Source organism: Acomys minous (assembly GCF_964271855.1).
Source record: "Acomys minous genome assembly, chromosome: 13".
NCBI lineage: Eukaryota > Metazoa > Chordata > Mammalia > Rodentia > Muridae > Acomys > Acomys minous.
Genome location: NC_140495.1, coordinates 65183891 through 65210229, shown reverse-complemented (window position 1 = coordinate 65210229; position 26339 = coordinate 65183891). Strand labels below are relative to the sequence as shown.

At 41.6% G+C, this 26339-nt stretch overlaps 1 protein-coding gene across 1 annotated transcript in view; it reads right to left on the bottom strand.

The window, feature by feature from the left end:
• Positions 1 to 21248, bottom strand: part of CD2AP (CD2 associated protein) — an 89950-nt gene extending 68702 nt beyond the window's left edge. The window contains exon 1 of the mRNA XM_084753313.1: positions 20890 to 21248. Within this exon, the coding sequence (XP_084609439.1) occupies positions 20890 to 20893 (4 nt within the window). The 5' untranslated portion in view covers positions 20894 to 21248. The remainder of the gene's footprint in view (positions 1 to 20889) is intronic.
• Between the last annotated feature and the right edge of the window lie 5091 nt (positions 21249 to 26339).

The following is a 26339-nucleotide window of genomic DNA, read 5'->3' as shown; positions in this document are numbered from 1 at the left end:
TCTTTCTAAGGTAGCCAACTGTCAATGAGGCCCTTACTGCACAAGCACCATGATCCCCAGTATTCACATTTTTTTTTTAAAGTGGCACCCAGGCCTGTTATGCTCACTGCTAGAGAGACAGAAACAGGAGGTTCTCTACTGAATGAGCAAGTTTTAGATTCACTGAAAAACCCTATCACAAAAAATAATAGCAGTAGCAGTACTGTAGTAATGTAGAGAACTGAGAAGACACCCAATCTTCAGCGCGCGCGCGCGCACACACACACACACACACACACACACACACACACACACAGTGTCCAAAATGCTCCCAAAGCTAAACATTTTGAGACATAGCAAAAAATTTTACAGATTTGTGAACACTTCAAATTTTGGGTGGAGTAGAAATTTCAATGAGTAAAGTCTACACAAGTTGCAAGCTAATAAATAAACAAACAAACCTCCAAAGTCTGAAAGGTTTTTTTTCCCTTTTTTCTTTTTTTGGTTTTTCGAGACAGGGTTTCTCTCTGTGTGTCACCCTGGCTGTCCTGGAGTAACTTTGTAGCCCAGGCTGGCCTTGAACCCCTGATCCTCCTGCCTCCACTTCCTTCAGCAAATCCTACCAGCACCAGCGTGCACCAACAAAACCAGCTGAAATTCTTCTTATGCCTATCATTTTAGATAAGAAATAGTCAACCTATATTGAACTTAGCATTTGTACAATCTATACAGATATACACATTTCAATCTAATTAGATATAAACATTTAAAAACAAAGTATCAAAAACCTTCATCAAAGTTGAATTAACACTGATTTTGAACAACTCTCCCTGAAAAAGCAATGTTGCAATTGTGAAAAACTTACCAAAAAAGCAAAAAAAAAAAAAAAAAAGGGAACTGGGCATGGCAGCCTATGACTCCAACACTCTGGAGGCAGAGGCAGGTGATCTCAAAATTTCTAAGCCAGCCTGATCTACATAGTAAGTTCCAGGTTGCCCAGAGCTACACAGTAAAACCAGCAGAGAGGCAACACAGTAACTTCCAGAAGTGCCTAGATTACATACAGTATGTGTCTTTTAAGAAAACAAACGCTAAGAATATAATAACACTGCCACTTGACATCAAGTAAAGACTGGAACTCAAGACGTAAATATCTCTCGCACTGGACAAGTTGTTTCTGAGACAGTGCACTCAGTTTGGGAAAGAGCTGAAACAACTCTAGCCAACACTGTGGCCTAGTTAACGCTGTTTAGAGCACAGTTTCTCAACCTGCCTAATGCTGCGACCCTTAATACAGTTTCTCATGTTGTAGTGACCCCAACATGTATGTATATACACACAAGCATATATACAAACATCAAATAAATAAAACATAGTAACAAGAGAATTTAAAATACAGAAGGAGCACCTACCCTTAATGAGGAGCTATTGTCAGTTGATGGCTTCTGTTCAAGGAATGGTCAGTTTTCTTTAAAGGTGTGGCTTGAGCAAGCTCTACCTAGTGGATGGGCCCACACCCACAGTTAAATAGGTAGCACAAAGTGGGAATCAGTGGGTTATTTTTTAAAGGCCACAATGTTGGGATGGGTCAGAGGTAAGGCTGGATCCGGGAAGAATTCTCAGAGTGAGAAGTGAGTAAGGATCAAAGCACATTATATCAAATCCTCTCCAAGAGTAAAAATATTATACTAAAAAGGGATTATAGGGGAATAAGTCAGAAAAATAAAGTGTGTGCATGTAGAGACAGAGAGGGAGAGAAGGATGAAGGCAGAATAGACAGATTTTAAAAAATGAGATTCAAGTAACAGCACCAGTAAGACAAGGAGTTACGAAGACTAAAATTATCAACATTAGGTTTTTGTAAAAATCAATGTTATAAGCCAAGTGTGGTGTCACATACCTTTAATCCTAGCACTCAGGAGGCAAAGGCACTGTGAGTTTGAGGCCAGCCTCGTCTAAAAAAAGAGTTCCAGGACAGCCAGGACTATTACACAGAAAAACCCTGTCTCGTAAAACCAAAAAAAGGAAAAAATAGCAACCAGGCGGTGGTGGTGGACACCTTTAATCCCAACATTTAGGAGATAGAGACAGGTGGATCTCTAAATCCAATGCCAGCCTGGTTTACAGAGCAAGTTCCAGGACAGCCATAAGTATACAGAGAAATCTTGTGAAAGAAAGAAAGAAAGAAAGAAAGAAAGAAAGAAAGAAAGAAAGAAAGAAAGAAAGAAAGAAAGAAAGGCAGGAAGAAAGTAAGTCAAACATTGCAGGAAGAAAAGAATGAATATGAGGCTAGAGATGGCTGTGGTTAAGAGTACCTGACACCAGTTGTTTAAAAAGTACTCAGAATGTTGCACTTGCTACCAAATCTGATGATGACCTAAATTCAATCCCTAAGACCCACAGTCCATGAATTTAAATACACACACACATACACACACACTTCACCAAAAAGATGCAAATATAGTGGACTACAGCTGAAAGACCAGCAAACTGTAGATTCCGTCTGAAGCACAGCTTCAGTGAAAGACTAAAATCTAATTCTGTGAGCACAGAATACTACCCTCCACACTGATCCTCCAGTAACAGTGGACTATAGCGGGAAAGAATCAAAGGGTGGGTTTCTGAGTATTTAGAGAACTCAAAGACAGGCAGGGAGATAAGACACCAGAGGAATTTGAGCCCTTTGGGACCTGCAGCTTTGAGCAACAACAGTTTGCAAGCCCAAACCAGGTTAATTAAAAAAAAAAAAAAAAAAAAGCCTTAAACTAAAGACTATGTGCTATTTTTAGGCCTAAATATATCTCCCTTAACAACACTATAAATGTTATTGTTTTTCTACAAAGTCAGATATTAGATCCATGTTAAAATTTAATTAAGCCACCGTATCATTCCTAAAGCCTCTTTATAAATTATCAATTATAAACACAGAAGTGATAAAAGTAATATTTCTTGCATGCTTTCAAGAGGGTGTGTGTGTGTTTGAAACAGGATCACACACTGCAGCTAAATTGCCCTGAAACTATGTAACCTGGCTGTCCCCAAGCTCCCAACAATCCTGAGTGCTGGAATGAAAAGCATGATCCCCTATGCCTACCTTCCAGTACAAATTTACTTCTGTATTTAGAGACAAGATCCACCTTATTCCAGATGAGCCTTACATCCCTAGTATCAGGATTCCGAGCAGGAGACAAATGTTGGGGTTCTAGGTGTGAACCCCCACAATGTAAAGGTTTAACTAAGGCTATAGATTGAAGCCAGGGTTTGCATGCTAGGCAGGTACTCTATCAACTAAGCTACATCCCCAGCTCTAGTCACTTTTGTTTGTTTATCTGTTTGCTTGTTTTTCAAGACAGGGTTTCTCTGTGTAGCCCTGGCTCTCCTGGACTCACTGACCTCAAGCTCACAGCAATTCACCTGCCTCTACCACCCTGAGTACCCCTGTGTACTGGTTACTTTTACTACTGCTGTGACTAAACACCTTTGGAAAGCAACCTAGAAAGCAGACTTTTTTTTCATGGTTTCAGAAGATTCAGTTAGCATCAGTAGAGACATGGCACATGGCAAGGCAGCTCACATCATGGGACACAGAAAAGACACCAGCAACAAGATACACTCAAGGACTCACCCCAGTGACCTACTTCCTCCCAGCAGGCCCCACCTGCTAGAGTTTCAACAAGCTCCAGCAGGTCAGATCAAGCAAACAAAACATGAGCCTATAGGGACAGCTCATACTCAAACTGTTACACCTTCCTCTTCCTGTTGCAAACACTATGTATACTCTGATCACATTTCTTAGAAGTGAATTTCATCAGTGACTTTTCCATAGTATTCTATTCCTTCAATTGTTGATATACCCCAAAACAACCTGAAATTTTTAAAATTACTTACTACTTTTAAAAAAAAATAGTGTTGTTACCACTCCAGGCAAAGAAACAGTCATCTGCATATAATCAATTCCTTCTCCCAAAATAAGACACAGAATTCATACAAAGAGAAAGTAAGTTGGAATATTTAGTAAGTTTCTATGTTCCTTGCTTTAGTTTAGTTTTGCTTTGCTTTGCTCACTCCTCCCGCTATCACCACCCTACCTGTACTTCCACCCCATACTCACAGGGTCTTGCTTTGTAACCCAAGCTAGGCTTCAAATTCACAGACATCTTGCCTCTACCTCCCCAGTACTGGGATTACAGGTATAGATACCACATCTAACTCTTAATTCTGCTATTTCAATTCCAGTTTTAACTACAAGAAAATAATAGGAATAAGAGTATTAATCATCTTTCAAGTCAAACCAAAAACATACCACTTATATGTTCATTAAAGTTGTACTGAACTCAAGAAAAAAAAATGAAAGCCTAATGAGTATATAAAAAAATGTAAACCCAATCTCAAAAAACAAATAAACAAACAAAACCGTGTAGTGGTTTGAATAAGAATGGCCCACTTAAACTCATAGATTTGAATGTTTATGCCATCAGGGAGTGCCACTACTTAGAAGGTATTTATTGCTTTGTTGGGAGTAGGTGTGGCCTTGTTGGAGGGAGTCTCTCACTGGAGGTGGGATAACATTTCAAAACGCCAATCCAGGCCCTGCTACCAATGGATCCAGATGTAAAGCTGTCATCTTCTCCAGCACCATGTCTGCCTGCATGCCGCAATGTTCCCCCACCTGATAATAATGGACTAAACCTCTGAACCTGTAAGCCAGCCCCAGTAAATGCCTTCTGTTACAGAATTGCCATGGTCATGGCATCTCTTCACAGCAACAGAACACTGATTAGGACAGACACAGTGTGTAATGCAATATATCTGTTAGAAGAATCTTAAAAGAAAGGAGTCTCAAACACTTGGACAATGTATGCTATCCATCCACAGTTTCTAAGGGTCGTTCCGTGGATTGTTTCTGTTTACCCATTCAGTTGCTCAGGCTGGTCTCCCAGGCTCTCAGAGCAGCTAAGATTCACAAGTTTCAGAGTACCACTGTGCCTTCCTGGGTTCCTTTATTTTCATATAATAAGTTAGTCACTTTAACCTTATCATTTTGTTTGACTAAGTCAACAATTTCTTCCTTTCCTAAAACGTTTTAAGAAATTTTTAAGAAGACATGCTTTCAAATCAAGCCAATGCAAGTCTGAGCCTGACTTCCCAACATCCTGTCTCTAGCCTAGGATAAGCAATAATCTACACTTTTAAAGATTGAGGATCATCAATATTTTTTGCTATAATACTCTTGTGGAGATTAAAAGCTCAATGCTGTATCTAACATGATGAGTATACTCTAAATGTGAATAACTGGCAAAATGTCACCTAAAAAGAAAATTTTAAACATAGAAAAACATAGAAACTTGCTACAAAAATTAATTCATTTCTTCTTTTTTCAGTTTTTTGTTTTGTTTTGGTTTGGTTTGGTTTGGTTTGGTTTTTGTTTTTCTAGACAGGGTTTTTCTGTGTAGCCCTGGCTATCCTGGACTCCATTTATAGACCAGGCTGGCCTCAAACTCACATCGAACCACCTGCCTCTGCCTGTGCTATGATTAAAGGCGTGTGCCACCACACCTGGCCTCAAGTTCATTCATTTTCTAAGTAGATTTCAAAAATAAAATTAAGTTCTACAAACAAATGCAATCACCTATAACAGCAGATGTGGATAAGAAATTTTCTGAAACAATCATTTGAATCTCTTCATGTTTTTAGGAATCCTCCAAAGACATTTTAAAGGAAGCTAAATTCTTAGACTCAAACAGCATAGAAGCACGTTTAAGAATGCCTGACATGATACAGTCAAAAGCTACATGTGACATTGAATTGAAATATACTGCATGGAATTGTAAAGTCTCATTCAAATGTGTTAACTTTGATTTCAAGTCAACTTACTTTTTAAGAAATATTTATTTATTTATTATGTATACAGTGCTCTGTCTGCATGTACTCCTGCAGGCCAGAAGAGGGCATCAGATCATATAGAAGTTTGTGAGCCACCATGTGGTTGCTGGGAATTGAACTCAGGACCTCCAGAGGAGCAGTCAGTATGCTTAACCTCTGAGCCATCTCTCCAGTCCAATTTACTTTTCATATGTAATAAAACAGGTATAATCATGTTCAATCTTCATTCAGCAACATTTACCTGGTTATTCCTTTAAAAAACACTTTGTCTAAGCACACTTAGGATACATCTAAGAAAATGCAAAGCTCTCAGCTCTCAAGTTTATACTCTACAATACTGCTTGGATGAGTCAGAAGTAAAGATTAAGTAGACTGGGATATAATTCAGTCACCTCAGAGCCTGGAGTTCAATCCTTAGCACCAAGAAAGAAAGGGGAGGAGACAATAAAAGGAATTCCAAAACAAGTTACAATCTGGATGACAGAATGGATATAAGAAAAAAATCGGGCAGGACAAGATAAAGAATGTCTACCTGTAACCCAAATAGCTTCCCTGACAGAATGAGCTGTTCTACTACAGCACTGAGAGTGCAGGCAGTGCACAGGACAGTCTAGGCTCAAGCCCTGACTGTGATTCACCTGTCATGGTGCTGTTTCCCTAACAGAGGCCAGCAGAATGGTTCAATGGTGCCTGTCACCAAGTCCGATGACCTGAGTTCAATCCCTAGGACCCATAAAGTGGAGGAAAGAACCAACTCCAGGAAGTTGTCTCTAACCTACATACCTACACCGTGACACATGCACAGATCCACACACATGTGTATACACAAAATAAACATAAAAATATGTTTTCCAAAGATTAACAGTACTTAAAAATGAATAGACTTGTGAGAAGTAAATACTTAGAAAACACTTTAAAATGTACCTGAAACAGAAATAATAAATAATCACTAAATATTAACACTGATCCCAATATGCCACATTCTTCCCACTGAGTATATAGTCAAGAGTACAAGCATTTTGTTCACTTTATATTTTTCCAGACCATCTCCCATAGCTCCGGCTGACTCTGAAGTCTCTACACAGGCAACAAAGGCCTTCAACTCCTGATTCTCCTGCCTTCCACTTCCGAGGACTGGGGCTCAGGCATTCAATATCATATCTTGTTTATGCAGTGCAAAGGATTGGAACCACTTCCTTTAGCCCTTTACCCCCCTTTTCCCCCCCAAGGCAGGGCTTCTCTGTGTAATCCTGGCTGTCCTAGACTCACTTTGTAGACCAGGCTGACCTGCTTCTGCCTCTCAAGTATGGAAATTAAAGGTGTGCATTATCGCACCATTTTTCCCCCAAGGGAAGACTTTTTATTTTCAAGTTCACCACACCATTTTTTAAATGCTTCTGTCTGGAATGATATAGGCAAAGGTTTCAAATCACCTATGATGAATCTCTGTGAGTTTGAGATCAGCCTGATCTACATAGCATGCTTCAGGCCAGCCAAGGCTACTTAGTGGGACCTTTCTCAAAAAGATAGATAGATAGATAGATAGATAGATAGATAGATAGATAGATGAGAGAGAGAGAGAGAGAGAAAGGTGGGTGGGTGGGTAGATAGGGATAGATGGCTGAATGGGGTAGGAATGCCCAGGTAGTGGTACACATAATAATCCCAGCATTTGAGAGGCAGAAGCAGGAACATTATGTTAAGGCCAGCCTAGGCTATGCTTGCTACACAGCAAGTTCTAGGACAAGCCTGGGGAGGAAAGAAAAAAAACTACACTCTAAAGTATTACTAAATGCAGTAAGTATTACTGTATTACTGAAGCCAAACCACAATTATAAATAGCAATCTACAGCTGGGCATGGTGGCGCATGCCTTTAATCCTAGCATGCGGGAGGCAGAGGCAGGGGATCACTGTGAGTTCAAAGCCAGCCTGGTCTACAAAGGGAATCCAGGACACCCAACGCTACCCAGAGAAACCCTGTCTCGAAAAACAAAAATAAATAAATAAATAAATAAATGGCAATCTAAATGTTGTTTAAAAGCTTTAAATATCCTAATATCAAGCTTTTTAATATCAAGCTGTCACAGCTCTAAATACATGTCTGTGAGTCACAACCTCACAGAGTCTTATAATTGAAGGTACATATCAAAATATCTGGCAACAGCAAAAGGTCTCTGTAAACACAATAACCGAAGATTAATTAAAAAACCAAACACAGAATGAATCGAGGACATTTCTGGCGGCACTCACCCCTGCCTTACAGGTAACATGCTCACTTTGCCCTCATGTCAGGCAATGCCAATCAACACTCTCTGAACACTGTTCAGGTTCAAGACCACTATTATTTTTAATGAACTGCAGTGTTTGCTGTACATGGTTTTTGTCTCTTTAAAAACATGACAGTTTAATTACAGAAAACAATAGACCATTTTCCTACTATCATTCTTCAGTGTGTAAGTATCAAATTAGTATAACACTGGATTGAATTAGATTAGAATATTTGACTTGAAGAAGTGTTCTTTAAACTGCTAGCTTGCAGTTCATTTTTTAAAATTCATTAAATGTATTTGGCTTTCGATTAGGACAGAATTTCCAACAATGTCTGTCACAGCTCTAAATTCATGTCTGCTTTTTTTTTTTTTGGAGACAAGGTTTCTCCATGTAGCATTCACTGACCTGGACTTGATTTGTAGACCAGGCTGGCCTCAGACTCACAGCAATCCACCGGCCTCTGCCTCCCGAGTGCTGGGATTAAAGGAGTGCACCACCACCACCCAGCATGTCTGCCATCTTATATTACATATTTACATGAAGTGATCTTCTCAACACTGACAACTACAAGATCAAATATAAGCCAACCATAGTGGTGCACACCAGTAACTCCACCACTCAGGAGGCAGAGGCCAGAAGATTGCTACAAATTCACAGCTGACCCAGTCTACAAAACAAGCTCCAGGTGAACCAGAGTTATAGCAATATAGCAAGAACTGACTTCTGTTAAAAACAACAAAACTTTCAGTCATCTGTAAAAATCTGAAGATGTTCTACACCTTGCAATATTTAAAAAATCTGCCAAGACTTAATTCATGTGCATGGGAGCTAGAGAAATATTTAGCAGTTAGGGGCACTGGCTGCTCTTCCAGAGGGCCTGGGTTCAATTCCAGTTCCAAGACATTTGACACCCTCTTCAGCCCCCTTAACCACCAAGCACACACATGGTACACAGGCATGCATGTAGGCAAACACTCATATACATAAATTAATTTTTAAAAACAAGTACAATTATCTCATTAGTTTGTAATTTTGCTTCCACATTTAATAAACAGTAAAGTTATATGTATACCAAAGAACTGTTTGGGGTTTTGTGAGAGGGTGAGGCTGTTCTGAGATAAGTCTCATCATGTAGTCCTAGAACTCTCTGGTAGACCAACTCCGAGCTCCACTTACTTATGGCTCCCGAAAGTGGTATTACAAACCCAGTGCCACCAAACCTAGCCCAAAGAATAGTTTTAAAATAAATTTCTGCTGAGCTCTAGTGGAGCACACCTTTAATCCAGCACTCGGGAGGCAGAGGCAGGTGTATCACTATGAGTTCCAGGCCAGTCTGGTCTGCAAAGCGAGTCCAGGACAGCCAGGGCTACACAGAGAGACCCTGTCTCAAAAAAAGTTTCTTTTGATTTATTACCATTAATTCATGGTTTATGTGCTGGCTAGTTTTATCAACCTGACACAAGCTAGAGTCATTTGAGAGGGGGGAATCCCGATTGAGAAAATGCCTTCATAATATTAGGCTGCCAGCAAACTTGTAAAGCATTTTCTTAATTAGTGATTGATGTGAGAGAGCCCAATCCACAGTGGATAGGGCCACCCCCTGGGTCCTGTGCCAGTAAGCAGTATTCCTCCATGGCCTCAGCATCAGTTTCTGCCATTTGAGTTCCTGTCCTGACTTCCTTCAAATGATGGACTACAATGTGGAAGTATAAGCCTAATAAATAATAAACCCTTTCCTCCCCAACTCCTTTTGGTCATAGTGTGTCATCACAGCAATTTTAACCCTAACTAAAACAATGTGTATGCCTATTTTATATATGTACCTATCTGGGGTTGTGTAAAATTTTATGAGAATAGGAGATGTCAATGGAAAAAATTTAAACCTGCTCTAATACACCAGTGCATCACATGCTTGCCACAAACTGTTTTATTTAGAAAACAGAATGAAATGGCCATAAAGACTACTGCATTTAATTTCCATGAGAAAGTACACTTAAGTATAATAAACCAGCACCAGTTAAGATCTAACAAAAATAATACCTCTGAAATATTTTCATATATTCTATTAGGTTCACAACAAACCTACAAGCTTCATGTTCTAAAACCGCACTGTAGATTTGCCAGCCATCTCTGCCTGATAAGTGAGGCTCCATCAAAGCCACTCTTTGCAGCAGATGGAGACCATCATGGAAAACCACAACTGGTCAAATTATGAAGAACAGAGCTGGGTGTGGTGGCGCACGCCTTTAATCCCGGCACTCAGGAGGCAGAGGCAGGTGGATCGCTGTGAGTTCAAAGCCAACCTGGTCTACACAGCGAGTCCAGAACAGCCAAGGCTACACAGAGAAACCCTGTTTCGAATAACAAACAAAATAATTAGGAAGAACAACTGATCATGGGATTTGAAGCCCTGAAACTAAAAAACAAAACAAAAACAAGAATGGCTTAGACCAAGATGATGGTGCAAGCCTATAAGCCCAGCACTCTGAGACAGGCTGAGAGTCCAAGGCCAGCATTTTCTCTGTACAGAGTTCCAGGATAGGCAGATAGGCAGGTTTACATAATGAGAGCATCTCGAGGGATAAAAAAATGGGGAAGGGGGCTTAGTTAGTACCTGGGTAAAAAGGGATTCTCATTTTATATGGTGCAAGATACTTATCAGAATTCAATCTCCTACAGCAGAGAAGCAATTTTAATTAGTGCCTACTTGCAAAATTTTCATCTTAGAGAACATTCTCTGCAGTGTGGTTGTACATTCGTGCATATGGAGGCCAGAGATCAATGGCAGTGGTCTTCCTCATTTGCTCTCAATCTCTCTTTGTATTGTTGTTGTTGTTATTTTTAGATTTACTTGGAGTGAAGTTTGGTTTTAGAGACATGGTTTCTCTCGTAGCTCGGGCTGTCCTGGAACTCAACTCTGAGATCTGCCTACCTCTGCCTCCTGAGTGCTGGGTTTAAAGACATGTGCCAGCACCCCACAGGGATGGGGTGAAGATTAGAGTTCCAGTGTGCCTGTGAAGTCAGAGAACAACTTGCCAGGTTGGTCCTCTCCTTCCACCATGTGGGTGGGCCCTGGGATTGAATTTAGGTCATCACTGGGTGACAAACACCTTCAGTTGCTGAGCATTCAGGTCCTCCTCTCGCAGGTCCTCCACTTTAGTTTCTATGACAGGGTCTTCCAGGGAATCTGGAACTCCACCAATTCTGCTACGCACAGGGATGCTTCACCAGCGCTAGTGTTGCAGGTGCACTGGCTTGTTTTGTTATGTTTTTTAGCATAAGGCTGGAGATCCAAACTCAGGTCATTAGTTTGCTCCGCAAGCACTTTACCAACTAAACCATCTCCCTAGCCTTTTGTTTTTGTTTGTTTGTTTTGTTTTGAGATAGGGTCTTATGTATTCCAAATCAGCCTTGAACATATTATGAAAGCAAGGAAGGATACGCTGAACTCAACTTCTTCATCTCTCATGTTCTAGGATTACAGACTTGGGCCACCATACCAGCTAAGAAAACATATTTTTAAGTAAACTGCAAGTTTTTTCAACAGGATGAGAAATCCTGGGTGCATGACAAGTATCTGAATGACCAAAGTGGCAAAGCACTTTCTTAGAATGTGAGTCAATTCCCAGCATTTGGTTCACAAGGGACACTATAAATATTTCATTAATAATAATAAAGGACAACTACTCAAATTCAAAATTACTAGTACAGGTCCTGGCTCAAACCTTTAACCCCAGTACTCAGAAAACAAAAGCAAATAGATCTCTGAGTTCGAGGCCAGTCTGGTCTACATAGCAAGTTCCAGGACAGCCAGGGCTGCACAGTAAGACCCTGTCTCTGTCGGATGTGGTGGCACACGCCTTTAATCCCAGCACTCAGGAGGAAGAGGCAGGTGGATCGCTATGAGTTCAGGACCAGCCTCATCTACAAAGCAAGTCCCGGACAGCCAAGGCTACAAAGAGAAACCCTGTCTCAAAAAACAAAAAAACACACAAAAAAGACCCTATCTCAAACATGAAAACAAATTCAAAACTACTATTATACAAACTTCTGTCAGCCGACAGTGGTGGCGCATGCCTTTAATCTCAGCACTAGGAAGACAGAGGCAGGTGGATCGCTGTGAGTTCGAGGCCAGCCTGGTCTACAATGGGAGTCCAGGACAGCCAAGGCTACACAGAGAAACCCTGTCTTGAAAACAAAATAAATAAATAAATAAATAAATAAATAAATACACATAAAAAACAAATTAATTCTTAAAATCCAAAATGTTTTGGTACTTAACAATTACAGTAACAATGAGTATGAAACTCTCTTTTGTTGTTGTTTTGTTTTTTGTTTGTTTGTTTGTTTGTTTCAAGACAGGGTTTCTCTGTGTAGCCTTGGCTGTCCTGGACTTTGCACACCAGGCTGGCCTCGAACTCACAGCAATCCACCTGCCTCTACCTCCCAAGTGCAGGGATTGAAGGCATGCACTGGCATCTTTATAGCTCACAGTCAGTCTACAGGCTGAAAAATATTTCTAGCCTCTTCTATATAGAGTACCAATTGATTAGTAATATCCATAAAACAGTCTTAATATTTCAAATAAAAAGCACCTGAGAGGGATCACCTCAAGTGAAGGCTTGCTTCACGAAGAAGACTGGATGCCAGAGAAATTAAACAAGTATCTTGGTTTCTGTTGATACATTCTGGATCGTGAATGTCCCAAAGAAGGGGTAGCCACTCCCACCATAACCCTATTAGGTGATGAAAATTTCAGGAGGTAGAACATACTGGAAGGAAGTTAGGTTGTTAAATATGTGTCCTTTAGGATCACAGCCTCTTCCTGTCTCTCTTTTATGCTTCCCAACTACTGTTGTCTTAAGTTTCTATTGCTGTGATAAACACCATGACCAATATGGGTTTATTCACTTAAGTGATTACAGTCCACCCTGAAAGAAAGTCAGGGCAGGAACTTAGAGTCAGAAATTGAAGCAGAGGCCACGGAAGAACACTGCTTACAGTCTTGTTCTCTATGGCATGCTCAGGTTATTTTTCTATATAACAGAGAACCACCTACCAGGGTTGGCACTGCCCACCGTGGGCTAAGCCCTCTCATATTAATTATTAATCAAGAATATGCACCAGCAGCCTGCCTATAGGCTAGTTGATGAAGGCATTTTCTCAGTTGAGGTTTCCTCTTTCCAGGTGACCCTAGTTTGTGTCAAGTTGACAATAATAATAATCAGCAGAGTCATGCAGACAAGAGACTTCCTGCATTGCATGCTCTCACAATGATGCCACCAGGCCTAAAGCAGCAGTCAAGAGGCTATAAGCCATAAACCAAAACTCAGTACTCTCCTCCTTGTAAGTGGACTGCCTCAGGCATTTTACCCCAGCAACAGAAAACAATCACATCTGCCGAGTACTTTACCACTAATCAAACTAACCAGATGAATAAATCCTACTTCTTTCCAATACAAAATCCTTCTTAGAGTCTTCATGGTTCACCTTACATCTTAACATTTCTTATACTACAACACATCCCTATTCTCTCCCTGGGTTGGGTTTCTAAAGAAGCCCCATGTTGTTTCATTCCTGCTGTCACACTCTATTTCAAGTACAACAGTAACATAAGCCATACAACAGATTCATAATATCGGAACAGGAAGAGACAGAACACTCATATCAGAATCCAGGGGTTGTAAGAAGTTGTGTTGTTTTGTTTTGTTTTAAGAAAACAATACTTATCTAATCTCTCAGCAGCAGCTCCTTTCCTTCATATGATCTTGTATTAATACCTTTCTTCTGGGATGGACTTAACAAATTCACAGCCCACCAAAGCTAGGTAAGTGCTTTAACACTAAGTGCATTCCCTTCCCCCATCCCTTTCTTGTAAGTTAGTGGTAACTTCTGAGTTTCTTTTTTTCTTGAAATCCAGAGTGATTAAATTGCTCTACAGTCACTCCCTTGGAACACAAATTACCTGGACACTGAATCATCTTGAATAGCCTAAAATACACCCGATATGGTGTCTGACACATTCAGACAGTTTGAGTCCAGAAGTTGGAGGTCATCCTAGGGAACATAATAGGACCTATTCCCCAAAGGGAGGTAAGGGTGGAAAGCAGGTCCATCAAATCACTAAGACCAAGTAAGGGATGCTAGACTGTGACCAAGGAATACTGTCAAATATTTGGGCAAGTAGAGGATCACTTTAAAACCCAAAGTTGGGCTGGAGAGACGGCCCAGAGGTTAAGAGCAGTGTCTGTCCTTCCAAAGGTCCTGAGTTCAATTCCCAGCAACCACATGGTGACTGACAACCATCTATAATGAGATCTGGTGTCCTCTTCTGGTGTGCAGGTACACAGGCATACTGTATAAATAATAAATAAATAAATCTTTTAAAAAATAAACAATAAAACCCGAAGCTAGTCATGATTACTACACTTATACAATAAACCGCTACAGTTGACTACTAATATAATCAAGACACATACAATATAAGATCCAGAGCTGAGAGGCTCAAGCACCTTCTCAGGGATACTTCTGGACTCGTCTAAACAATCTCAGACAGTAATTGGGATCCAGTTCCCAAAAAAAGAAACAAACAAACACCTGCCCCATATTTCCCTCAGAAGAATGCTGGACCTTATCTGACCTCATTTCCCTGTGGCTAGGTCTTTGAGGCTCCCTGCCAAACTCCATTTCCTATCACTTCCCCCAGGAGGCCAGTGTGAACATCTACCTATCACCACCCACGGAGCAGCAGCTCACTCCCACAGCATCCTCAAGTGCTCCACCATCTTTCCACACCTAGATGGCTCACATGCTGACACATGAACCTCCATCTAGGTTTCCCACACTTATGTTCTGACCCCACCTCACCTGGAAAGACTTCCTGACTCACTACTATTTGAGTTGATCTACAGAATAGATATCAATTTTACAAAATTAAAGGTTTTCAAACTCTTAAAAGTTTTTAAAATCTATCAGAAACATGATTATTCTAATTAAGAATTAGACTGTTGTGATTCATCTTTGAAAGAAAACTTTTTTTTTTTTTTTGGTGTTTTGAGAAAGGGTTTCTCTGTGTAGCTTTGGCTATCCTGGATTCACTTTGTAGACCAGGCCAGCCTCAAACTCACAGCGATCTCGAACTCACAGCGATCCACCTGCCTCTGCCTCTGAGGGCTGGGATTAAGTGCATGCTCCACCACTGTGCAGTTTAAGAAAACTTTTCTTAACCAGGCATGGTGACACACATCATTAATCCCAGCCTTCGGGAGGCAGAGGCAGGTGAATGGAGGCCAGCCTGGTCTACACGGAGAGTCCAGGACAGCCAGGACTGTAAGAAAAATCCTGTCTCAAAAAACCAAAACAAGTATAGAAAATTTTTCTTTTTTTATGCTCTGAAACTGCCTGGTAAATCCCAAGGTATCTACTTACAAATATCATCTGTACACATGAATGTTATTTACAAAGTAAAATAAGGAGACCATTCACTATAGAGGTACATTATCATCTAAGCCAATTGCAAATTTCTACTAAAATAACTTCAGCCACTGGGCGGTGGTGGTGCATGCCTTCAATCCCAGTGCTCCGGAGGCAGAGGCAGGTAGATCTCTGTGAGTTCCAGGCCAGCCTGGTCTACACAGCTAGTTCCAAGACAGGCAAGGCTACACACACAGAGAAACCCTGTCTCAAAAAGCAAAAACAAACAACTTTAGCCAAGCATGCTGTAAATCAGGATGATCTCTGTGAGATCCATGCATGCCTACTCTATACAATGAGTTCTAGGCCAGCCAGTACAAGAGTGGAAACTTCATCTCAAAAAATAAATGAGTAAACCGTGATGGGTGTGGTTTATATATACTTTCAAAACAAGTTTTATTCTTTAGCATAAGTTTTTATTTAATTTTGATACTATAAAATAGCATCAATTGTCTGTGCCAGACAATCCATCCAGCTACCTTGAACAAGGTAAAGTATGTGCTTGCTGTTACCATAAAACCTCCAAGTTTTGGAAAAACAAAGTATCTATCTGTATTTCCCCAATCATGAATCCTGAAACAGTCTTACTTTGTAGCTCAAACTCCCCTGGAATTCATGATCACCTCCTACACCCACTCCCAAGTAGGTGAGAAAACAGGTGCCTATCACCAACCTTGAATGCTTAACCCTGAAATTATGAGTATATAAGATAATGCGTGTCTGTACACAGGAGCTAGAGAGATAGCTCAGCAGTTAAGAGCTCTTGCTTCTCAATCATGAGGCCTAAGTTCAGATCCTAGCACCCAGAACTCCCAAGGAGGCAGAGACAAGAAAATTGCTGAGGCTTACTGTCTTTAATCCTAGCTAGGAAAACATGAACTCCAGGGTTCAGAGAGCTGCCTCAAAGGAATTGGTAAAGTGGTTGAGGAGGCGCTGAACACCCTCTTCTGACCTCCACACATGCACAAAGGTACATGCACCACCACTGCACAAGCCATCTGTACATAAGTCATCATAGTAATCCCAAACCTAAGCATTTTCTGACAGTAAAAGGCTCAATTATTTTCATAAAAATAAATTTGATTGTTGCACCAGATACAAATTTTAAAATAGAAAATCTTTATCTAAAATTAAGAGATACGTAGCCTTTAGTATCTGCTTGCCATGTATATATATTTTTTTCTTAATTTTTTCTTACTTCACTCCAAAAATGCTTATCTGTATTTTTGAGGAGAAAAAAGGTATTGGGGACTGGAAAGATGACTCAGCAGTTAAGAGCACTGACTGCTCTTCCAGAGGTCCTGAGTTCAATTCCCAGCAACCACATGGTGGCTCACAAACATCTATAATGTGATCTAATGACCTCTTCTGGCCTGCAGGTGTACATTCAGGCAGAATACTGTGTGCATAATAATAAATCGTTTTTTTTAAAAAAAGCACTGGCTGCTCTAACAGAGATCCTGAATTTAATTCCCAGCACCCACATGGTGGCTCACAACAGCCTATAACTGTAGTTGACAGGGGATCTGATGCCCTCTTCTGTTGTGTAGATGTACATGCAGACAAAATACACAAATACATAAATCTTTAAAAAAAAAAAAAAAAGTCTGCTTTTCCAGAGGTCCTGAGTTCAATTTCTGGCAACCACATGGTGGCTCACAACCTACATTCAGGCAGAGCATTGTATACATAATAAATAAATAAATCTTTTTTAAATACAAGTCAGCACCAGCAATACACAAGAATAATAACAGGAGAACTGTTAGCTCATTCATTTACCTAATTGCCTGAGCTTGGCACTTCTCCCCAATTTATAGATCAATGCATAGAAGCACAGAGAGGCTAATTAACTTTTTGTTTTGTTTTTGTTTTTGGGTTTTTTGAGACAGGGTCTCTCTGTGTAGCCTTAGCTGTCCTGGACTCGCTTTGTAGACCAGGCTGGCCTTGAACTCACAGCGATCCACCTGCCTCTGCCTCCCAAGTGCTTGGATTAAAGGTGTGTGCCACCACGCCTGGCTCTAATTAACTTTTTAAGCTACAAAATTTGCAGGTAAGGTTTCAAGAAGTCCCTATCCAGAGCCCTTTTTTCCTTCTTTAGACCATTTCTTGTAGCCCAGGAAGACCTTGAATGTGCTGGGAAAATAAAACTGGCCTTGATTTCTTCAAGTCCTGCTTCTACTTCCAAAGTAGTACAGGCCTAGGGTTCAGAAACACTCATAACTAGCCAGGTGTGTCCATTAAGTGTAGGAACTGTCGCCTCATAAGTATCCATGTTCATCTCAAAACACAAAAAGACTTATTTTTATTTAACAAATTAGGTGTAGGTATGTGTGTGTGTGTGTGTGTGTGTATGTGTGTAAGCTGTGTGGAACAGTGCCCTCAGAAACCAAATGAGGCGATCAGTTCCCTTGGATGCTCTAGGCAATTATAAACTACTCAATATGAACACTGGGAGCCAAATTGGGGTCCTTTAAGAGAGCTCTTAAGAGCTCAGCCATCTCGAGCTTCATCATGAATTACAAGAACTGAAGACAACTGGTTGGTAGTGACAGCTAAGGCTTGTAATCCAACACACAAGAGGCTGAGGCAGGATGATCACTTTGAGTTCAAAGCCAGCCTGAACAAAGTGAGGAGGTGAGATCTTCTCTTTAAAATGGAAAAAAAAAAAAGGCAGGTGTGGTAATGCATGCCTTTAATCCCAGCACTCAGGAGGCAGAGGCAGGGGGATCACTGTGAGTTCGAGGCCAGCCTGGTCTATAAAGCGAGTCCAGGACAGCCAAGACTACACAGAGAAACCCTGTCTCGAGGTGGGTGGTGGAAGGCTGGAGAAAAGGCTCAGTGTCAGTGGTTAAGAGCACTGTCTGTTCTTCCAGAGGCCCTGAGTTCAATTCCTGGCAACCACATGGTGGCTCACAACCATCTATAATGAGATCTGGTGCCCTCTCCTGGCATGCTGGCACACATGCAGGCAGATTACTGTAAACATAATAAATAAACCAAGTGTTTTTAAAATGCAAGAAAAAGAACACCAGGTAACAAACTGACCAAAGTACACATGAGAGGATACTCTTTTTTACATGAACTTGAGGATTTTATTGATTACACAACCAATAGATTTTAAGTTCACATTCATCTGCAAATGTTTCACAAATACTTTACAGAAAGTAACCACAAACACCCAAAATAACAGACCTTCAAAGCACATCTTGACAGTATGCTAAACAATGAGCTTTCCTAAGCTGCTCTGCCAACTCTAAATAGACCAAAGAAAGGTCCTGCAGCCAATAAATACAGGTATCGCAATGCAAAACACTTTTCATTTACTTTTCTTGAGACCATAGTTGGGAGTAGTGGTGCATCCCTTTTATTTCAGCACTTGGGAGGCAGAGGCAGGTGGATCTCTATAAATTCAAGGCCAGCCTGGTCTACAATGCGCATTCCAGGACAGCCCAAATTACACTGTCAGAACTTGTCTTAAAAAAAAAAAAAAAAGCCGGGCGTGGTGGCGCACTCAGGAAGCAGAGGCGGGCGGATCGCTGTGAGTTCGAGGCCAGCCTGGTCTACAAAGTGAGTCCAGGACAGCCAACGCTAACACAGAGAAACCCGGTCTCGAAAAACCAAAAAAAAAAAAAAAAGAGTGAAAGAAGACCGCATACTTCTGGGCCTACTGATTTTCCCCTATGTAGACCAAAAATTTAAATGATTTTCAGTTTTAAAAAAATTATATATATAAGAAAAGTGAAGGTACGTAGATACTAATCAGTTTCAAGCCCATCCAATAACACACAGTAGAAAAAGTGCTTAAAATTACTGCAGGAAATAAGTTTGCTGTCTAGAACCTGGCCCAACAGTCTATACAAGATCCAAGGTAGTTAAAAGGGCTCACAACAACTCAGTCACAAAATGATGACTCTAGACCATCAAAAGACTTTTAATTACATTCTGCATCTTGACTTAAGACAGATAAGAATTGCATACCTAATTTTAGCTTTTCATCCAAATCAGTTAGGCTAGCTTTTGATGCTTAGAATAAGCCTGCAATTACCCGGTAAACTCAACCAATCAAGTGGAAAGGAATTCATTTCAAAGTCCCTAACAGCAAAATGTTTGACTCCTGCATTGAAGAGCACTTGGTGTATAAAAGGTACACAAAGCAGAAGGGAAGCAGAGGGCGCATAAAATTAGAAACTCTAAGAAAACAGAATAGCCAGTGTCTGTAAACACTAGCTAAATTCGTCTCCCACAAAACAAAGTGTGGGCACAGGGTGCCACATCAGCAGCACTCCTGTTTTTGTCAGGCTTCTAAATCATCCGTTAGTTTCGTGAATTATTAATTTCAGTAATGGTTGAAGCTGCATCAACTTTCAAATGAGAAAGTGATAATGTCTTTCTGATTTACACCACAAAACCAAATTCGGGTTTTACAACTGAACTGAACACACACTCTTGTCTTGTGGCTGCATAAATTTGGTTTTAAAAAGGGAAAAAAAAATGTTCTTTGGCATTACTTTTAATTTGTAAACATTTGAGGGAATTAGTGCTTAGCCCAGAAGCAACTTTGTTACCCAAAGAATTGTTACACCACTTAACAAAACTCCTCTTCAAAGACCACGGCGGCAAAGCATTCGCGCTTTCTCTAACTCCAAACAAAACAAAAACAAAAAACAAAAAAAACCTGAAGAACGCCCAGAAAACAACCTTGTGGGCCCTGTACTTTTTCTCCCCTCCAAGAAGGAAGTCTCACTCCAAACAGGAAACTGCTCCTCCAGAGGTTCAACTGGGAATACTAGACTATTCGAACCCCCCAACCCAGTCCTCAGGAGGAAATTCGAGGTGCTGCTAAGTGCCAACACACCTGACAAGGAAGACGACGAGTACCAGGAAAACGATTTCCAAAACTAGCCCAAGAAAAGGGGAAGGGCAGAGTAGACAAAAATCACTGCCAAGCCCAGCCGATCGCAAATAGAACTACATATTTTCTGTGCTTCGAATTATCTATAACAAAATGTCTGTGTGTGCACACAGTGGATGTGGGGGTGTGAATGCACTACTTTTTTTTTTTTTTTTAACTCAATCTGTACCAAGTCTCGGAGGAGCAGAGCTGCAAGCGCCACTTGGTCAAGTTCGCGACCGCCCTCCCCCATCGAAGCCGGAGGCTCCCGGAGGGCGCGGGGCTACCGGTCACGGGTTCGAGCCCCGCTGTCCCGCAAAGGATCGCCTAAGGGAGCACCCCGACCCGACCCTCGTGCGAGGCGCCCAGAGATCCGCGCGGCGGTGCTTACCCATGCTGCGGCGCTGGCGGGGAGAGAGCGGCCCCGCGGCCCCTTTCGGTGCACCGGCTCAGGCACGGCGAGGAGGCGTCTCCATCCGCCCGCGGCGCGCTCGGCCGCTCCTCACACCCAGCCTCAGGCGCGGGCCCGGCAGGCGGGTGCGAGCGGCGTCCGCGCGTGCGCGCTCAGCGCGCACTCCCCAGGTCGCTTCCGCTCGGCCGCTTGAAGCACCGGCAGGGTCTCTCGCGGCCAGCCCGCCCTGCGCACACGCCGTCTGAGGCCGAGCGCACCTCACTCAAGACCGAGGGGGGGCGAATCCACGGGCCCGTGTGAAGAGAGTTGGGACCCGGCTGGGGCGAAATCTCGCGAGAATAGTCTGGGACTCCCGGACACGCCCCCTGCGGTCCCCGCCCGCCACCCAGACTCCCGCAGCTGGTGCCAGGTGCGGTGACGTCACGGCGGGGGCGCGCACCAACCTCCTCCAGGTGCTGTGGGCACTTGGTCTTCCCTGAGGTGTAGGACAACTGGCATCTGGTCCCAGACAGATTTAGCAGGGGATCTGCAAAGTGAGCCCAGGTTGCCCCACTTTCCTGCAAAGATGTAGCTTGTGGGAGATCTAAGAGAGGAAAACTAGGGGAGCAAGCACTTGGACTTCAAAATTGAAGGCAAGCCCAGCAAATGTGGGGACCCCACAGTTCACCTACAAAGTTCCGTACAGGCCAAAGGCACTGCTCTTCTTTGGGGTAGTAGAGGCACGAAATAAACTGTTTTATGGGACTACGTTACTGTATTCCTTGAGTCTCTTTTTGGCCAAAGACGACTTCCTACTCCCTCTTTTGAAACAGAAATTGTTCTAAAATTGGTATCGTGGTTTGAAACACTGCCAGACGTTTTTTTCCTAGAGTCAATATGAAGACCGGCATAGCATTATTGTAATCAGACGGGAGCTTTCTTCAAATTACAGACAAATGTAATGAATTCAACCTAGTTTGATTTTTATACTTTTCCCCTCGTATTTGAAAAAAAAGTCAACTTCCAAGTTCTGAGCAAATTTGTGGAAGAAACGTGTTGGCTGCCAACTACGGTGCCTAGTGCTTTTTCAAGAAATTATGTCATTGAATTCTCACAGCTACCCGACACTTAAGTGCCTTGCCCTTTGGAACCAGGCCAACTTGGGTCTCTGAAACTCAGACCTGCCATTTACTTTTTGTAGGTCCTTGGGTGAATGAAACTGAGGGCCCTTTAGCTCAAGACATTTGTCTTGAGAGAAATCTTTACAGTGTAGAACATAGTATCCGATTCAAGAGTAGTAACTTTGTAAATACCTGGTCCCACTATCTCCTGTAGACCTGCTTTGGACTTCTTTCACTGCTTCTGAAAAGGTTGTCATAATGATTTCGAAACAGGACTTGTAAGATTCACAGTGTATAAAACATTTACAAGTAGTTCTGTCCAAGAAGAAACAAGGAAAACGTTTCATTTGCACAAGTAAACAAGATGCCAGCTGCATAGCACTGAAAGCACAGGACACTGGCCTTGCTTTTATTGAGTAATATGTTCATTGTCTCTGACCAAGCAAAACAACGCAGGTGAAAAATGCATAGCCCTTCTCCTCGGTGACTCTGCATTCTAGCCCAAAGGCAAGACATGAACACACAAATGAAATAAGCAGCCTAAAGTAGACAAAGTAGGGTAAGAGCTTAAAGGAAAATAAGTTAGGAGTTACAGGGCAAGCCTGGGGGACAGGGGATGGGCAGGGGAGAGGTAAAACGGAAAAACAACCACAGTCTTAGAGTTAGTAGATAAAACCATGAAATGCAGAAATGTATTCATTTTCACTTGTATGTGTGAGTTCCCACATGTCTGCGTACCACATGCTTGCCAGTTCCTGCAGAGGCCAGAGAAGGTCGATAAATCCCCTGAGGCTGGGGTTCCAAGCAAGTTTGAGCCATCAGATGTGGGTGCTAGGATCCAAACGCAGGTCCTCCGCAAAAGCAAAAAGTGCCTTTAACAGCTGAGCCATCTCTTCAGCTCCCAGAGCCTTGTTTTTAAACTGTAGCTATTGAGTGTAAACATGCTTCCTAGGACCAGGGAGATGGTTCCTTGGCCAAAGGCACCTGCCAAGGCTGACGACATGAGTCCCATCCTTACCTTAGGACTCGCATGTCCCTAAATAATGTTTTAAGTATTTTCTCAACTGAGTACTGGGCAAATGTTAGTGGGTCAATTCTCAGCCCTTTGCTTTCCAGGGCAATGGATTCGATTCACTCTGACCATTTACCCTTTTGTGTCTTCTGTAGAGTGAACATGCTAAGGTAGCTTTACAAGATGTTACAAAGTCTGTGCCTGACACAATTTCCAACCAAGCCAATCCATGCCTATCTACCCTCATGTTTTCCTGATGTTTTCTTACAACTTAATCAGAAAATAACTGCACTGAAATGTTTTCCTGTTAGTCAAAAACTACTTTACAGGGACCAACATAGTAAAGAAAGAAAATTGAATGTTAACTAAATTTGGGTTGTTTTTAAACTACTTGTTGACTTCAAAAGTTGCCAGCAACTAATTCTTCTTTGTCCCTTTGTTCTTGGTTTCAAAATACTAGGTTTCCTGAACAGCGTTTTAAGTGTTATCTTGTTTGGCTTGGCTAATTTCTGCTGCACTTAAATTTCTACCACCTCAATCTTTTTTTTTTTTTTTTTTTTTTTAAGAATCGCTCTTTAGAAAACAATGGTAGGAAATTATAATCTTAATCACAAAGCCTATACTGTGAGTTCATGGAAAAAGAAATGAGAGTCCAGCCTCCCGCTGCATTCCCCTCCCCCACCCTCCGCTCACACTGGCATCCCATCCATCACCCTGTGATAGGATCCTGTCACTCCACTAGCAATTTGGGGGCTATGCTCAGGCAAGTGACCACGCTAAGCCATCTCCCCATTGGATGTCTTTTAGAAGGTTTTAATGAAGTAAAACGAAGGAAAGATTAAAAGCAAGAATATGGTGCTTAATGATGCTGTTTGCACTTGATTAGATTCGAGTGCCAGAGGCAAGTCGCAGGAGTCTCTTTTGAGAAGTATTAGCCCCAAAATGTTAAAGCTGTTCCTTGGTGACTGGTGCTCACTTTGTTTATCCTCCAACTTGTAAACCTCCTGCCTCTCCTCCCAAAAGTTAAGACTTTAGCAGGTCTTTAATCCCAGCACTCAGGAGGCGGAGGCAGGTGGATCGCTGTGAGTTCAAGGCCAGCCTGGTCTACAAAAGTGAATCCAGGACAGCCGAGGCTACACAGAGAAAACCTGTCTCGAAAAACCAAAACAAAAAAGAAAAAACAAAACAAAAATTCAAGTTTATACTACCATTCAATGCTTGCTTGTTTGTTTGTTTGTTTGAGACAGGTTTTTACTTGGCCTGGAACTTACAGAGATCCTTCTGTCTCTTCCTCTGCAGTGCTGAGGTTAAAGGTGTGCCTACCATGCCTGGCTTTCCCTGCCTTCCTTAAAACTGGCCCCTATTGATTCTGAAATGCGTTTTTTAAAGTTATCTATTTTTGTGTATATGGGTATTTTGCCTGCATGTATAATTAATTTACTGTTGTTTACATGAAATTCTCTATTGTAAACAAAACAAAACAAAAAAAACCCTGTATTTAGAATCAACATAGCACAGACCAGTAAAATATGAACTCTCCCTTCCTACTCCAACTTCTTTGGGTTTTGTTTTTTTGTTTGTTTGGTTGGTTTGGTTTGGTTTGGTTGTTTGAGACAGGGTCTTCCTGTGTAGCCATGGCTGGCCTAGAATTCACCATGTAGACAAGGCTGGTCTTGTTTTTGTTTTGGTTTTGGTTTTGGTTTGGTTTTCCAGACAGGGTTTCTCTGTGTAGCTTTGGCTGTCCTAGACTCGCTTTGTAGACCAGGATGGCCTCGGACTCACAGTGATGCTTCTGCCTCTGCCTCCTGAGTGCTGAGATTAAAGGAGTGTGTCACCACGCCCAGCCAGGCTGGTCTTTAATTTATAGAAATCTGCAGGCTTCTTGCCTTCTGGGTACAGGTTGCTTTGTTCTATACTTTGAGTTGTGTGTGTTTATTCTACATGGCACTATATTACATAAGGGCTCTTTCAGATGAGTACAGAATGTACTTTGATCTATGTCCCCCATACCATTCCTCTCTCTCCTCTCCCTTCTATTCCCTCTCCCCTTAATTCCTTTTATTCCTCTCCACAGTTTTACTTTTACCTTTATGCATAATTTCACATATCCATATCAAATCTAGGAATCACAAATGAGAGAAAACATACAGTATCTGTTCTTCTGAAACTGACTTACTTTGCCTAATATTGTATCCAGTTGCATCTATTTTCTTGTAAACAATGTAAACTTCAATTTGAGGCTAGGTTGGTCTATAAAGTGAGTCCAGCATAGCCAAGGCTACACAGAGAAACCCTGTCTCAAAAACAAAAAACAAAACAACAACATAAACTTCATTTTCTTATTTATGACTAAAAACTTCATTGCATATACATATATGCATGTGATACACACACACACACATACATCACACTTTTTATGCATTTCTTTGTTGTTGGACTCTTAAGTTTGTTCTGTCAATAAACATTGGCGTGCAAGTGTCTCTGTGACATGTTGGCTCGGCTCAGAGTCTTGTTGGAAATACCCTGAGTGGTAAAGCTCGGTGAAATGCTTTATATCTATCTTTAACTTTGAGGAACCTCCAAGTGATTTCCATAGTAGCTACACTACTTCATTCTCACCAACCTAGCATGGGGGTTCCCCACTTTTTTGTGGGCACCACCACACCCGGCGAGAGGTTTTCTTTTTTCTTACCAGTTGTTTTGTTTTGTTTCTAAGACACGTTCTTGTGCATCCAGACTGGCCTCCTACTGGCTCAGGAGCTGAAGATGACGTTGGACTTCTGATCCTCCCACCTCTGTCAGCTGAAGAGGTAGACATGGAATCTCAATGTAATTGTAATTTGCATTCTCTGATGACTAGTGAGATTAAACTTTTTTTTAATGCATGTATTAGCCATTGTACTTTAATCTATTGAGAGTGTCTTTCCACCTTATTAGCCCAGGGGATTGGCTGAGTTCTTTCCAATAAATATTATTGTGTTGTATTGTCCAAATGTCAAGTAATAGTTGCATATACCACAAATCATCCTACTACAGGAAAGTTTTTGTTTGTTTGTTTGGTTGGTTGGTTGGTTTGGTTTGGTTCGATTTGGTTTTTGGTTGTTTGGGTTTTTGAGACAAGGTTTCTCTGTGTAGTCTTGGTTGTCCTCGACTTGCTTTGTACACCAGGCTGGCCTTGAACACGCAGCCATGGGCCTGCCTCTGCCTCTGGAAAGCTTTTTTTTTTTTTTTAAATAACAATATTACTAATTTGTGTTTCTATTACTTGGGAGTCTTTATAAGTTACACAGAGAGCCCAGCGTGGGAGCTCATGTCTG